Genomic DNA, 16,472 nt, shown 5'->3' on the forward strand with positions numbered 1-16,472 from the left:
AGGAGCCTTTTGAAGTTGTCTACTTATTTCATTTCTCCAAATTGTCTTTTGTTATTTGAGTTTCTTTAAACTTCATTATTATGATTTTCTTTTTTCTTTTTCTTTTTTTTTGAGATGGAGTTTTGCTCTTGTTGCCTAGGCTGGAGTACAGTGATGTGATCTCAGCTCACTGCAACCTCCACCTCCCGGATTCAAGTGATTCTCCTGCCTTGGCCTCCCGAGTAGCTGGGATTACAGGTGCGTGCCACCACGCTCAGAAAATTTTTGTATTTTTAGTGGAGATGGGGTTTTGCCATGTTGGTCAGGCTGGTCTTGAACTGCTGACCTCAGATGATCCATCCAGCTTGGCCTCCCAAAGTGCTGGGATTACAGGTGTGAGCCACCGCGCCTGGCCGCATAGATTCTTAATAAATATTTATTGAATGAATTAACCATCTTTAAAGGTTTACAAGTACCAACCGCCCCATGTGCCCCACCAGTCTCTACTACCTGATTCCAAGTCTCCTGTGTTGGCTTTACAATGTGACTTCAGACTCGATCTCTTTATTGGGGTGAGTTCTGGCACAGCCTTAAGACCTAGGCTTTTCTTTTGCAGCGCAAGTGCATAAATGAAGCCTGGCTGGAGGTCCTTGTCCTTGGGCCATGCACACTTCTGCATCTCCATCATAGTATCTGCCAAACATGGTCAGCTACCCTAATTCTTCATCTTTGTGAACTTTGACCTTCAAGTCCTGTGGATCCGCACCTGGCCCTCTGGGAATTTGTGGTCAGGCCTACTACAACTGCTCATGAAAGTAGTTCATTCATTTGGGGCCAATTTCATGAGAGCAGAGAGCATGTCTGACCAATTAGTGTAAGCTCAGCATAGTGCCAGGCACATAGTTTATGCAGCCAATTAATACACCCATTTTTGTAAGGTGCATCTGCTTCTGCTGGACTTTTCTGGGATCATCTTGCCCTCCTGGTAACAGGACTCTTGGTATAATCCTGACGTCCAAGCCCTGGGATGGAATGAAACTCCAGACCCTGACCTGGAGCCATCATTAATACAACAGGTTGTCATTAATATGTGGGACCTTGCATTTACTTTTTTTTTTTTTTTTTGTGAGATGGAGTCTCACTCTGTCGCCCAGGCTGGAGTGCAGTGGGGCGATCTCTGCTCACTGCAAGCTCCGTCACCCGGGTTCACGACATTCTCCTGCCTCAGCCTCCTGAGCAGCTGGGACTACCGGCGCCCGCCATCATGCCCGACTAACTTTTTGTATTTTTTTAGTAGAGACGGGGTTTCACCGTGTTAGCCAGGATGGTCTTGATCTCCTAACTTCATGATCCGCCCGCCTCGGCCTCCCAAAGTGCTGGGATTACAGGCGTGAGCCACCGCGCCCGGCCGCGTTTACATTTTTATAGGAACACTTCTAAGCACTTTTCTTGTGGGGTGCTGACATTCACAATCCCATTTTTGGGATGGGGTAGTTAAACCTTCTGGGTTTGAGGAGATTTCTCAGCAGTGGATGGAATTATGAACTCTTAAATCTAAAGGAACGTCAATGATAGTTTATCCTGGAAAAAAGTCAATGTTCTTCAGTCTTCCTTGATGTTTCTAGTCAAATCAGTGAATTCTTTTGATTGTCTTCTTTGGGCCAAGAATTGTTTTTTTTTGAGCGGAGACTTAGGGGAGTGCACTGCTATCTAGATAACATTCTCATAGGCAAATAGCCTTGGTGTGTCTGGCATCGTGAGCAGTGAGTGGGGATTTTCCATCTGAAGACAGACAAAAAGAAAGCAGAGTGAGGGAGTTGAGCAGGGCTCTGGATCTTCCATGGAGGCCCTGACATCCAGGAAACTTTATTTCCAAGGTTACCCAACCCAAATTTGCTGCCATGCTGGCTCCCACTGTTTAATCTTAACCACCCCTAGCTTAGAGAAACTATTTTTTAAGTTTAACCTATATTTATCTTGCTGAATGCTTAACGAACTGAACTTTCCTTGTAATAATTCACTAAACCAACCTTTTCTATAACTAAGCAAACTGCTTTAATGATTCTTATCTTTTTAGATCTATTTGGGAGAGGAAGAAAAAGGAGACAGAAAGGTACCACTACTGCTGTCAACCACACCCTGTGAAGGAATAAGCGTTAAAGCTACTGCATTAGTAGTTTAACTGAGGGGAGGATGCAAACCAGATGTAACATAGTTGGACTATGGGAGAAAAGCAGAAATCTCTCCCTCCTACAGTTTCCTGGTGTCTCAGGAGTAAGCTGGAGTCTCCTCCCCAGTTATTCCTCTCTTCATTCCTTGCACAACCTAAGCCATGGTCTTTTTCCTTGTCTGTAACTTCAGTCAGAAGCCTTTTGATTTTCTCTGTTATTCCTATCTAGAACCTCTTTCCTACTCTATTTGTTCCAGATTACCCAATTTGACACCTAAAACACAATTCTCTTGCATCCCCCATGTTCTCATATAACCCTAAGCAAAGGGAATGGGGAACTACTAGGGGACTTTTTAATTCCAGAGAGTATGAGATCCCTGGGTCCAAGAAATTTTGACCTAAACATGAAGCAGGAAAAGAAATGGAACCATTAAGATGAAATTCAGCTCAAAGCTTCTTACCTTTTTTGGTATTTCCACAGTGGAATAAAGTGTATTTGCTGCGTCTTCCATTGGGATAGTTCTCTATTAAAAGCAAACAACAAACAAAAGAAATAATCACCCACATCCTGAATCACATAGACAAAGCCAGAGAGACATTCAGAATCCAGAGAGAGGAAAGCAGAGATGGGAGGAGATGGTGAGAGGAAAAGGAGGGTTCTGGAACAGAGAAGGGCAGTAGGAAGTTCTCTTGTTGGTGACTGCTATTATAATAATTTTTGATAACATTTTTCAGGAAGCCATTACATTATTTTTAAACTGTATTGTGTTTACATGAATTTCAAAAATACATAAAATATATATATACACACACACACACATATATATATATATATCATTAGCTATAAGTCTCCTAAAAGGATTAAAGGATAATTTGAAATATTATTGCTAATGTTGCAAATAAACTTCCCCAACGGTCAAAGGGCCCTTGGAGAAAATCAGTAAGCATGACTTATGGAGCAAAATAAAACAAAACAAGAACAACAATAACCAAAACTCCTTCCCAATCAGTGGTAAATATCCTGGGTTGGCTAAGCCTGTTCCTGAACATCCTGAGCAGCCCTGCAGCCCTCTGGGGATATATCTTAAGCAAGGGATGAAAGAACATAGTGATAAAGTGATAAATTTTGACTTAAACCAGTTAAATGGAGCATAAAGCAGCCTCTTTTGTGAGAAAGGAAAGCGGTCTCACAATACTAATGACTTTGGTAATGTCTCCTCTTTGTAGAGGGTAAATGTAAGTAAATGTTGTAGGTAAATGAGGAAGATGCAACCTGATTGAGAGACACTAAAGTTTCGAGTAAAACTGGGGTTTTGAGGCTTCAAAGTATTTTTATTTCTTCACTAAACAGGCCGTTGTGGTAAAGGGCTCTATGACCTCTAAAGAGCTAGCCCAGGCTGGGCTGCAGTAATTGGCCCTAAGGAGCCTTTTGAAGTTGTCTACTTATTTCATTTCTCCAAATTGTCTTTTGTTATTTGAGTTTCTTTAAACTTCATTATTATGATTTTCTTTTTGGAGACTTTTCTTTGAATTGCATTTGTGTTCATTCACTTCACTCAGTGACCTACACCTGCAATGCCTTGATGCAGGGCCCAGAGTCACCACAGATGCCCTGATCCTTCTGATGGCTCCTTGAGTCATCTCAGAAGAAGAGGCATCTCTAGAGAAGTCTTCTGATACCACGATTCAAACATCCTGTCAAAGTCACACTCTTCTACCCACTCCCTTATGCAAAAGGAATCTGGCCTTTTGTGTGGCCGTTATGAACTGTGGAAGAGAGCAGGTGATTTCATAGACCACAGCATGAGCATTACGAGTCAGAACTAGGTGCTCCAGAGACCACCAGCTTCTTCTGCACAGAAGAGAATCCATGAAGACTTGGAGGAGGCACAGGTGCATTGAGTTTTAAGGCTATATATCCTCACTCCCCTCTTCATTCCCATGTTGCCCAAATCCCTGGAAAAACCTCACAAGGAGAGCCTCAGAGAGAAGATCAGTCCCCAGGAAAGATTAGAAGGGACTCACATTAGTGGAAGGAATTGTGTCGTACTCTGTGTTCTCTCCAGAATAGGGGCATATGTTAGGAGTTTCCCGACAAATGTCTGCTCTCTTCTTCTCTTCAATGGACTCTAAAAACAAGTTGGGAGAGAATCAAAGACACCTATCTGACCACTCACCACTTCCACTGGCCCACCATTTCTCCTGGATGACCCACTTAGGGTGACCAACCATCCCAGTTTCCTTGTAATGGAAGGGTTTTCACGATATAGGACTTTCAGTGTTAAAACTGGGAAAATCTAAACAAAACAGGATGAATTGGCCACTCTCATCATTTCACTTCCTGATCTCTCCATCAAGGTGGTTAAAGTGGGAAGTAGAGAAAGTCAAAGACACTTTCAGAGGGGCTTCCAGGAGGGAAGGGAGATTTCAAAGTCTGCAAGTCATACCCAACTGATGTTATGTCCCTCCCCATTACCCACATGGACAGTGGGAACTCAGAAGACCAATCAGCAGGGTTTAGGAACACAGGATGGGGTGCAACTGGAGAGAGACAGGGAAAGGCTTCCAAAGGAGCCATGTGTCTAGTGGGCAGTAAAGCTAGGTCTTGGGTTGACCCTGTGGAAAGGGTGGGAGTGGTTTGTGGGCTCTGATAGGGATAGGGATAGGGATAGGAAAGATTGACTAGAGGATGCTGGTCTGTGGGGACCTCAGAGTTGGAGGCCATCACCTCCCAGGTCAGGGGTGCAGAGTCAGCAGTGTGGGGCCTGTATCAACACAAGAGCCACATCAGTATGTCCCTCTGGGAGAAGGAGAGAAACGGGTCCTGGAAAGGGAACTGAGAGAACTGTGTCCTCAGGAAAGACCTCCAGCACTTTCTCTACTCCAGAACTAAGGAGTACAGGCTGACTGTGTGCTTCCTGAGGGCAGAGACTGTGGCTTCTTCATCTCTGCATCTTCAACATCTCATGCCAAGTCTGGCACACAGCTCTATATGTGCTTGTTGAATCAATGAAGGAGAAAAGCATGAATGTGAGTGAGGACAAAAATAGTACATGCTCTACCTTCTTGTGTCTCTCTCTTCAGAAACCAAAGAAATAGCCCCAGTACAAAGAGACTGAGCAGGAGGGGCACCAACAGGAGACACAGGAGGACCATGGAGGAATCTGAGTCATCAGCAGCACCTTCAAAGAGAGAACGGTTGGAGGCACAGGGAAGGGAGAAAAGTCAGTTCAGGAAAACGACCCAGGTCTTGGAGCACCTGCCACCTTCCTCCCAGCCTGGTGACCACCCAGTGGCTTCCAGTTTCCATACAGTGCCTGTTCCCATGGGGGCTAGGAGCTGAAGAAGGTGTAGGTCCTGGGCAGAGGCTCCTGTGGAGTGGGGAGAGGCAGTCACCTTCACAGAGCTTCCTGGCAAGGATGGGGCTTGAGAAGTTGCTGCTGACAGGGTTCCTGGCAATGCAGATGAAAGTCATATCACTTTCTCCCCATCTCCAGGAGATGGGTAGGATGGACCCATTATGGGACTCATTGACTACTCGCCCCAGCGCCTTCCAGGTATAAATCACATCCTCTTCCCCATGTTCCATGCAGCATGTCAGATTGGTCACACAGGTGCCATTCTTATTGCTCTGTAGACCCATGATGACTTTAGGCTTTGACAAGTGCTCTGTGAAAGAGGAAGGACAACCAGAGGTGGAAACTCTGCCTATAGCTCTCCATTCTCTAAGTTAACCTTGGATACCTTGGACCTGAATCTCCCTGGGAGCTCCGACTGGAGAGAAAGCAGTAATTCAGAGCAGAATCCTCATTCTTATCTAGAAAAGAGAACTATCTAGGTCTGCTTTACCACAGCTATATAATAACAACAACAATAACAACAATAGAAATAATAGAAATAATAATGCAATAGGAATATAACCACCATTTATTAAGCGTAGCCACATGGCAAGCACTGTGCTAGACACTTGTTAGATGTCTGCTAATATTATCTGTTCTAGAGGTTCCCTAGTCTCTGTCCTCAGGCTTCCCTTTACTCTCTAGGAAAGTTTACTTTACTCTCTAGGAGAAAATTGTATTGGAGTAGCCCTTCTGGCCCCCTTCTCTACCCTGTACTCACTCCCCTGCCTCAGAGAATGAGTAATTGGTTCATTGGTGAGATGGTAAGAGTCTGACATTCATTGTTTACCTTTCTCTACTCATGGGTTTGAGACGTTGAAGATTGCAGTTCAAATGTGGTTTGCCCTTTTCCTTCCTCCCCTGACTAGTTAGCCTGCAGAATACATATCTTCGTTCCCTTCAACCATGTCTATATGAAAGACACACCTGGATCAGGTGCAGTGCCTACCTCCTACAAGCAAGTCTGGAGGCCCATCTCCTAGTGTCCCTGATATTATGGTTCAATGAGTGAGGCAGCTATTCTTCTTGTAGATGTTTGAGTCATAGTAATTTTAACTTCCTTGGATGAGTGCCAAGGTCCAGAATTAAAAAGAAGCATTTCTCCTGTCTAGATTTACCAGAAATAATGCTGATATTTTTATCCCCTCCTTCTTGCATCTATTCATCAATTGGTTGTAATCTGTAGAGAAAGAGGTGTGATCTATACTTTGCCCAAAAATCTTCCTAAGGTAGGCATTGCTTTCCTCCCCACTACAGATATGGAAACTAAGACTTGAAGAAATTAAATAACTTGGCTAAAGTCATGTGACTAAATTAAGAAGCCAGCATTTGATCTTGATCTATGCTATGGCCACTGCACATATCAGCCATCCACTGTACCACGCTGCTTCTTATAGCATCTCTGAGTAGGCAGGGACCTCAGGGGTCAGTTACATCTACTTCATTCATGCGGAAGTCCCCTCTCCCACATTCTTGCCAAGTATTTATCCAACCTCTGCTTAAACATCTCTCATGTCAAGGAGCTCACCACCTCACCAAGGCAGCCATCCACCATTGGAACTGATTCTGCTCACCGTAGACACGCAGCACATACTTCCGGGTGAAGGGATCCTGGAGGGATGAACTGTATATCTCCACATTGTAGATCCCTGAGTCATTCTTCTTCAGTTTGCTGAGCTTCAGGGAGTAGCCTCCATCTGGGAAGTCTACTCTCTCCTTATTACGATTTTGGGTCACTATCATAGGGCCCCCTTCTGGCTGTATGGTGACAAGAGGGGTTGTGTTGAAGGTCCAGACAATAGAGTCAATTTGCTTTACTTCGGACTTCAGGGGGAAAGTCACGGCCCCATCAATGGAACCGACCAGCTCTTTCACGGATCCAGAGGCTGTTGACCCTATAAACACAGAGAACCATAAAATAAGCCTGATTCCCTGTCCTTGTCACCAATTACTCATCCCCTCAGTCCGACACAACCAGCTCCTGGAAAAGCCTTTGGAACCTTATATGAAGGTCCCTCACATGTTACCCTGTTATGTAAGTGCTCATATGGAAGCATTGATATTAGAAATTTATGTATCACAACAATCTTAGTTCACTCCCAGAAAGTATGACTTATAAAAAGTCATCACTGGTTATGTGGTTGTAGGTGAAAAACAGTTAAGAATGTCTGCTGAAGAAACTTCCAGAAGTGGCCAGCTGAGCACTGCTAGTAAACAGGTGTGGGGAGTAAGTCATCTTTTTCTTACCTATTAAATTTGAGAGACAGCCTCTGGGAATAGCACAGAGCAGTGACAGAATTTAGTTTGGGACTAGCAGTTTAAAAGCACAAATTATAATCTTGATTAACACTTTTTTTTTTTTTTTTTGAGACAGAGTCTCACTCTGTTGCCCAGATTGGAGTGTAGTGGCACGATCTCAGCTCCTACAACCTCCGCCTCCTGGGTTCAAGTGATGATCTTGCCTCAGCCTCCTGAGTAGCTGGGACTCCAGGTGTGCACCATCAGACCTGGCTAATTTTTGTATTTTTAGTAGAGACGAGGTTTCACCATGTTGGCCAGGCTGGTCATGAACTCCTGACCTCAAGTGATTTGCCCTCCTTGGCCTCGCAAAGTGCTGGATTGCAGGCATGAGCCACCACACCCAGCCTTGTTTAACTCTTAAAACAACTTTTTGAGGAAACATTCTTTATGTCTCTATCTTACAGATCAGGAATGTGAGGCACAGTGTGGGTAAATGACTTACTCAAGCCACATAGTAAGAGGCAGAGTACACACCAAAACCCACTGGGTCGAGACCTTGAAGGGCATATTTTATAGATGAGAAAACTAAATAGCAGAAATGAAAAGAACTTATTCAAGGCTGATAGAAATACGAAAACTAAGACTAAATCCTTAAAGGTGAGGTAGGGTAGGTAGTCAAGGAAGTAACAGTGTGCGAGGCAGTAACTCTGGTGACCCTACAGTCAATACAATAAGCCTCAGCATTCACATTGTAATTGAGCTCATTTAAGCAAAACTATCTTCGGTGAGGACTTTCCTCTGCACAGAGCATGTGGATTTTGATTTTACTTGTCCTCAAACTGACCCGTTGCTCATTATAATAGTAAAAAACACCCCCATGGGTGGAGATTTAAGATGCTAATGAGATATGAGGTTTATGAAGAAGCATGTATAGCTACCATGCATGTCCACCCAGAGGACCGCCAAGAACATGGTTACTAGTAATACTCTTTCCACCCTTTTATGAAGAATCATGTAAGACTCCCATAAAGGGAGTCTCCCCAGTGCCAGTCTTTGCTGTCTCATCCTTACAAGCAGCCCGCCCTGAATTTTCCCTCTCTCAGGATGTACTGTCTTTTCTGCACTTAACTGTCAAAATATTCTTTTTCTTTTGCGATCAATTACTCTATGCTGCATTTCCTTTGCTGTGTGTCTCTCATATAAATTCTTTTAAACTAAGTAGACAAGAACTTAGGTCTCACATCAGCTGTCAACAAAGGTGTTCTCCTTAAAAGTGCAAAACCCAAAATTATTTCCCCTTCTGCCTCTTAACATAAAGTGTCAGGTTGAAATTTTTAAATGGAATTTTTATTAATTCAGTCATGAAAAGCACAAATGAAAGAAGCAAAGCCAACAAAACAGCCAAGCTATAGGATCCTGACAGTTCTAATGATGCTATTGCAAGACTACATAGTGAGTTTTGTGGTTTCTATGTACTTTTGACCTTGTTGGTCCTTCTTCCATAAGAAATATTAAAAATCATATCTCATGACTGTGTTGGTATAAAATGAACGTGATCCAGGCTGGATTCATTATATATTCATTATTATTGTTATTGCTGTATTCATTTCTCTTCTGATTTTAAAAGAAATTAAAATTAAAACTATTGTGAGCCTTACATAGAGTGTCTCCTGTGTCTAATTGGCCCTGTGAGACTGACCAAGCATCCAGGCTCTGTTTCATTTCACAGCCGGCTCTCTTAGACACAATGTTTTCTTCTACTCCAGTACTGATGTAACTCATGTCTTTTCTAGTAAAAAGACAAATTCCTATACGGACATATCCAGATATCAAAAATTGTTTCATTAGAGACATTTCTTTGGTCCCTGTTAAAATCAAATATCTTGGCAAGGGTTTCCAAATAATAAGAGTTGTCATGTATTAAATGTTTATTCCTCGCCAAACGTTTATTGTAAGGAGCATGCCTAACACTCAAAACAATCATGCAAATTAGGCATTTTGACCTTTTTACACAAGGATCAGCAACCTATAACCCACAGGCTAAATCTGGTCCACTGCCTTTTCGTAAATACAGTTGTACTGGAACACAGCCATACTCTTTCATTTACATATCGTCTATGGATCCTTTTTCACTACAAAGACTGAGTTAAATAATTGTGACCATGATTTATTGTCTGCAAAGCCTAAAATATTTATTCTCTGGCCCTTTTCAGAAAAAAATTGCTAACTCCTGACTTCATGAGAAAACTGAGATTCAAACAACAACAATAAAAAACAACAGCTAAGTAACTTACCCAAGGGCACAAAGCTAGCAGGTGATGATTTGAGAATTTAACCCAATGTCTCTCCAGCTCTGGGACCTGTACTCTTTTCACTGTGGCTCAATTTGAAGGCCACCTGGCATTTGTACCAGCTCTAGCCTTCTCCCTCACTCCCCTTCTCCATTCCCCTAAGGGGCTCTAGTGTCAAATTCAAAGCCCTTGGGCGCCATTGAACCATAATTTCCCTTCTTGTCCTTTGGTGACCTTCCCTCAAGCATAAACTGCTCTACCAGTGCCCAGGGGGAGGAAATCTGATGCTACCAAAGGGTGACCCACTCCATTGCTTACAGATCTGAAGTCTCTGCCAATGTTTTGCTAAATTTATCTCCAAAAGTACTGATTCCTCTTCATGGGTAAGAAGAGGAATCAGTATCTCTTAGGAGCTGATTTCTATTTTCAAACATTTACCCCCTTATAATGTATCAGTCGGTACCTATATACTTTGGATTACTCAAGCTTTTATCAAATCATCCCATTAAGTAATCTGATTTTTTAAAAAAACTATTCTCTCTGCTTCTTCAATATTAAGGCCGAGATGGTTTTTCGACTGCTCTCTCTGTTCACCTTTAGGAGTGTCAAGTCAAATAGTACCAGGAAATGTTACAGACAAAATCAATTTTATTCTGAAATTTTGATCAGTGAATGTATTTGTTCTTCTACTTCAGCAGCAGAGATGAAAGGGGTGAATATTTTGAAGTCAAATAAAGATTGAGTATCACTTGGCCCCAAATGGATGCAATTTCTACGCTTAGGGCAACCTTCAAGTAATTTCATTTTCACATTTCATTCTGGAGCAATATTTAAGGTGAAGAAGTGCCAAAACTACAAGGACGTGGCTTTAGTTGCTAACATGTGTGCAATTACTCTTTTCACCCTTCCACACACATAGTGCTGTATTCTCACGGTAAATGCCAAGGGACATGACTTGTGTGGGATATAAGAAAATGTCGCCAAATTAATTGTTTCTTGTTAGAATACAATTAGAGAGTGACGCAGGGCAAATTACCAACATGAGCCTATAGATGGAGTGTATTGTTCTATCTTAAATGTATCTTCAGGGTGAGACAAGGAGTAATGAAAGAAAACAGTAGCTCCATGCCATTCTCGGAATGTGGGTTCAGAGAACAGGGGCAGGGTTGGAGAGTCCTAACCAGTTTTGCTTCTACTTATCAGTTGACTATGAAAAGGGATCCAGAAACAAGACACTTCTTTTTTCAGATGTCCAAGGCTGAATTGAAGCTCTTCTTTCTGTGTTGGTTTTGCACCTGCAGTGTGTGACCCTATGGAGTTTTGCCATATCTAAGCAGGTCACACTTGTCAGATTCAGTCATTCCTTCTTTTAACAAGAATTTATTTAGTTCCCGTTGTTTAGGAGCCGAGGGTATAACTGGGGAGCAAGACAGTCATAAGGTTGTAACCTGCCTCTTTTACATCAGTTTTACCCCTTCCTCATTCCGTAGAAGCCAAATGGTTTGGGTTACTCAGTTCAGACGGTAGCCCTTCTCCTCTACGGTAATTAGTTCAGGAGTGTCACATGACATGGGTTGATTTTATAAGGCCAGGATGACAATGTATTGCTGTGGAAAGATATGCAACTGGGACTACCACTCACATGTGGCCACCACACAAGCATCCCGGCCTCCTCCCTCCACTGATCCTCAGCTCACTTTCTACCTCACACTCTTGTTTGTGCTTTATCCTCCTTTCTGTTCATCTAAATCTTATTCAAACCCCGTAAATTCTAGTTTAAAGCTCTTCCCTGAGGAAGCCTCCAACTCCTCCTCACACACATCCCCTGAAAATTTACCACCAATTTCACTTCATTAACACTTTAAATTCTCCAGAAAGAAATATCCTCCCTGGGTGGTTGTTGGATATATCATTTTGCTGTGGATTAGCCAATGATTGGTCCACAGGATTAGAGGCCAGATCACCCAATGATGGGGTCACCAAGTCCTGCCCAGAGAGGGGGTAGAGGTGGCTTCTCCTCCTCTAGCATTTGGCAGAGGGAGAAAGGGCTCTGGCCTAACTGGGAGTCAGGACCTTGGGTCCATTCCTGTGCCTCAGTAATCATAATTTCAGCAGCAAATGCCTGGTGTCACGCTGTGGTTTGTAAGCTAGATCAGTGGGCATCCTCTCTCCTGATCCTTAGAACAGCCCCGTGAGATACAGCTTAAGCCCTGCTTTATAAATTAGGATACTGGAGTTTTGAGAAGTGGAGTGACTTTCCTAAAGCCCCACTGAAGAAACATTGGAAGAGGGAAGAGGAGTTAGTTCCTCCGCCTCAGAGGTCTGTGTGGTTTTCACTACTGCTTCAACATGTACCACTTCAAGTTTTGGTTTCTGAACCCTCATACGGGAAATAAATAACAACATTTAGTTTCCAGGCATTTGGAGAAGATGAAGTGTGAATACGGATTTGAAAGCATTTTGAGAAGTACAGAGTAGCCTAACAACAAGATGGGAGGCAGGTGACAAGGTTGGGAAATGGGAGCGTAAGAGTCAGGCCTTGAGAAGACTTCCCATCTTTTGGTTTTATTTCTGCACAGATAGGTAAAAATGAGAAACAGAGATATCCCAAAACGCCTTTGGATGGGTTCTCAGCAAAGTGAGCCAGAAAGGTAAGATGGCCATGAGCATTCCCCACTACATCCCCCGCCTGCCTTTGGAGCTGGAGCAGGAGACCCTTTGTCTTTTGCCCCAGCCAAGACTCAGATGTCTTTGCATCAGGGGGAGTCAGCTGTAAGATGTCCTCTGTAACAGAAAGGGATAACAGGTCCTGCCCGTTGCCACCTCCCTTTCCTCTTGGTTGTCATCTCCTCTCCTGTCCTGTCCCCTAGAGTCTCACGAGTTGAGTGGAGGGAAGGAGCCCGATTATGAGGAAGATACATTATCAGTGCAGCCAGTACCAAGAGATGGTGATATAGCAGGAAGACCTGGGGGGAGGGGAGAGTGGAAAAGTCTGCCTCCTGCTTGCCAGCCCCATCCCCGAGCACTTCTCTGAACACTTGGTGCCTCTGTCCAAATGCACCAGTGTGTTGTGGCACTCTCCTCATGAAAACCATGGACCAGAGCATCTCAGAGCTGGGAGGAGTATCAGGGATTACTTAGTCTGATCTCATTTCACAGATGAGAAGGCTGATATTCAGAAGATTATGGTGATGTTTCCCAAACCAGTGGAAGGCCAGGATTAACAGCCAAGGCTCCTAAGGCAGGATTTTAGAGACTGTGCCCCCTGCCACCTTTGGAGGCTGTGGCAGTGCCTCAGTGTATTTCTTGGGAGCTCAGGAGGAGGTTTAAGGGGTAAGCATAGGATAGGAGGCTATGGGACTTGCCTCCGTTAGAGAGACTTCAACTCTATACATTGGAGTCACTTATTTGTTTTTTTTTTTTTCTGTGTAACATTTCATTTCATAAAAGGAAACCATGGATTAAAAAAAAAAAGCAAAAAACCCCAAAGTAGTTTGAAATCTATTGCATTTTACTCAAGTCCTCCTTAACGAATGAAAAAGCAGTGTAATTCAATGCTGCGCAAGGCAGCCACAGACAGAGGCTTGAAAATTTCCCACTTCACCGCACACCTTTCCCATCACTCTAGCCCTAGCCTACCATATTCACATTTACATTGCTCACCACTTTGCTCCTCACTCATCACCTGCCCCTTCTTCCTTGTTTATTCTGGTTCTTTTCAACACTCTCCTAATTCCCCTCACTCACTTTTTGTTTTCTTTTTATTGATTGTCTCCTCAACACTACTGTATCATCGAATCATTGGCAGATTACTGTGCCCATTTTTCAGATGAGAATACTGAGGCCATGAGAGCTGCTCCTTGGACCCTCTGAGTTTAGCCAGGGTGGTCCCCTGTTAGTATACCCACAACCCAGAAACAGAGCTACCTGTTCTTCTTGGGCCTTTCCAGTTTCTACCTCAGATTTATGTACCTGGTGAGGGAAGAAACCCCAACTTGTACTCCCTGAGGAAGATTCAGCTCAAATGCACATGTAGTGAGCATCTCTTTGGTGCCAGGTCCAGTGACCAATGGCTTGTTGTGATTAAAAGAGCACTAGCTTTGAAAACTCAATCTCTGGCTACCTTTTAAACGCTGTGTTATCTTGCCCAGGAAACATGATCTCTCTGCCAAGCCTAAGTTTCCTCACCTATACAACAGGGATAATGATATCTGTCTTACAGACTTATGAGGAGGTGGTATGAAAAACACCTTGGATGTAGTAACTTAATAAATGGTGATTATTTTAATAATTATTTTGCATTTGATATGTCATTTAAAATGTCACAATAATTCTGCAACTTAGATTTCATTCTCTGTTACACACCTGAGAAGAGCAAGGCTCAGAGGGGAAGAGTAATTTGCCCACAATAATACATCTACTAAGTCAAACCCAGGATGCGCTTGTCCAGGGCCAGGACTTGTGCCACTGCCCTGTAGACTGGAAGTTCCAGGACGATCTCTGTCTCCTTTCAGCCTCAGGAGGTGCACTACACAGGCTGCCCACAGCCTCTGGAGCAGGGCAGAGGGGGACCTGCATGGCAGGTTTTCCATACTTGGCTCTTTCACCGACAGGTTTCAGGTGGACACCTGGGGCTTTCAAAATCTCTGCCATTTTCCCCAACCCCTCCACCTTATCTCCCTCAAGCTCCATTTTTGCTCATCATTTCCGTTCAGGGAGTGTTTTTTTTAAAGTGAGAGCCTATTCCAGAACCACCTGGTTAGACCCAGGTACTTCCCCAAAATACAAACTTCTGATGAATTCAAAGCTGGTAAGAGTCTGCTGATGCTGACCACTTAGCGAGGCCAGATGATGCAGGGGAAAGTAGTGGGGGCACCAGCCACCTGCGTGGTCTTGGGCAGATCACTTCAAGCAGGCTCAGATACACATAATGAAGCAGTTATGTGAAGTCCTCATAGGGTGACCTCATGGTAGTACTACATGAGATTGATGACAGAAGATATATTTCTCATTTATGGGGCTCCTGATCCTTTTTGAGAGCCCTTAGGATAGAAAAATCTTCAAAGACTAGAATACTAATGACAGGTGCAGAACCGACCTCTGTCCTCCGTGGGCTTAAACATAAAGTGCCTATGGTATGAGATGGTTCTTTAAGCAGAGACTGATTAGATTGCTTGAGTAAGGAAAGAAAATTCAATTGATTCTTTCCATTTATATTACTGTTATGCATAACCGGTTTTATAAATACATTTATAAGTAAATAAATACATACCTGTACAGTACCATTTTGTTCTTAAAGTTGCCCTCAAAAGGAGAGAAGGCTAGAAGATAAAGTTTCTGAGGCCCAGGAAAACTTTCACATTCCTTATCTAACTCATGGCAGAACCTGGATTAGAAAAATGGTCTCTGATACCCAGCACTACTTCCTTCAGCTCCTTCATCCCTGGGATAGTCAATAGGGGAGTCAGTTCTCAGAGTCAGTTTTTGCCCTCCCTCTAGTCTCTTCCTGACCTGAGATTCAGAGATCAGAGGATGGCGAAAAGCAAATGTTAGATGAAAACACAGAGCCTCCTGAATTGAGCCAGAGGCCCAGAATGGAACAAGAAACCTGGAACTATTCAGGATGGGGTAGACAGGAGAGCAGGAGAGTGGAAGAGAATCCGGCTGGACTCACCTGTGAGCTGCCAAAGGATATAGATGAGGATGGAGCATGTTGGGGAACCAGCCATATTGCTCTCTGGAAGTCAGCCACTGAAATGAACCCACTTCCCTCTCAAGTATTACTCAGACCTCTTCCCCAGCTGATATTTAAAGAACTGGGAGGGGTCATGCCACAGAAGTGTGAGATTGAGTAATTGCTAAATTATTTTCAGAGTGAATAAAGTAAAATCTTTGCCACCAGCAATCTATGAGAGATCCATTTGCTCCCCATCTTCATCAGCATTTGGTATATTCCTATTTTATATTTTAGCTCTTGTAATAAGTGTTGCAGTGATACCTCATTGTGGTTTTAACTTGCATTTCCCTAAAGCCTAATAATGTTGAACATTTTTTCATGTGCTTATTTGCCACCTATATATCCACATCCTCCTTGGTGAAATGTCTATTTATGTCTTTTGTCCATTTTATAATCAGATTCTTTCTTTCTTTATTTTTTTACTGTTGAGTTTTGACAATTCTTTGTATGTTCTAGGTATAAGAGTCATTCGTCAGATATGTGGTTTACAAGTATTTTCTCTTGGTCTGTAGCCTGTCTTTTCATCTTCTTTAAGGGGTCTTTTGCAGAGCAAAAATTTTAATTTTGGTGAAATTCAACTTATCAGTTATTTTTCTACCCACCACTAGGGCCCAAAGGTTTTCTCCTGAAAGTTTTATAGTTTTATGTTTTACATT

The 16,472-nt window shown here is 43.1% G+C and overlaps 1 protein-coding gene across 10 annotated transcripts; it reads right to left on the reverse strand.

The window, feature by feature from the left end:
- Positions 1-1,389: 1,389 nt before the first annotated feature.
- On the reverse strand, positions 1,390-16,034 carry SLAMF7 (SLAM family member 7). 10 transcript variants are annotated; one of them, XM_011957614.1, is made up of 7 exons: positions 15,754-16,034; positions 7,122-7,442; positions 5,546-5,818; positions 5,212-5,331; positions 4,175-4,278; positions 2,611-2,673; positions 1,390-1,761 (listed from the first exon to the last, which is right to left on the reverse strand). In XM_011957614.1, exons 1-7 carry the CDS (start codon positions 15,806-15,808, stop codon positions 1,690-1,692), a joined length of 1,008 nt encoding a protein of 335 aa, XP_011813004.1. In that variant the 5' UTR covers positions 15,809-16,034; the 3' UTR covers positions 1,390-1,689. The 10 variants fall into 10 exon arrangements, with proteins under 10 accessions (XP_011813004.1, XP_011813005.1, XP_011813009.1 ...); XM_011957615.1 differs by lacking the exon at positions 4,175-4,278 and having other exon boundaries at positions 1,396-1,761; XM_011957619.1 differs by lacking the exon at positions 7,122-7,442 and having other exon boundaries at positions 1,396-1,761; positions 15,754-16,024.
- Positions 16,035-16,472: the final 438 nt, after the last annotated feature.

Source organism: Colobus angolensis, unplaced genomic scaffold (assembly GCF_000951035.1).
Source record: "Colobus angolensis palliatus isolate OR3802 unplaced genomic scaffold, Cang.pa_1.0 Scaffold447, whole genome shotgun sequence".
NCBI lineage: Eukaryota > Metazoa > Chordata > Mammalia > Primates > Cercopithecidae > Colobus > Colobus angolensis.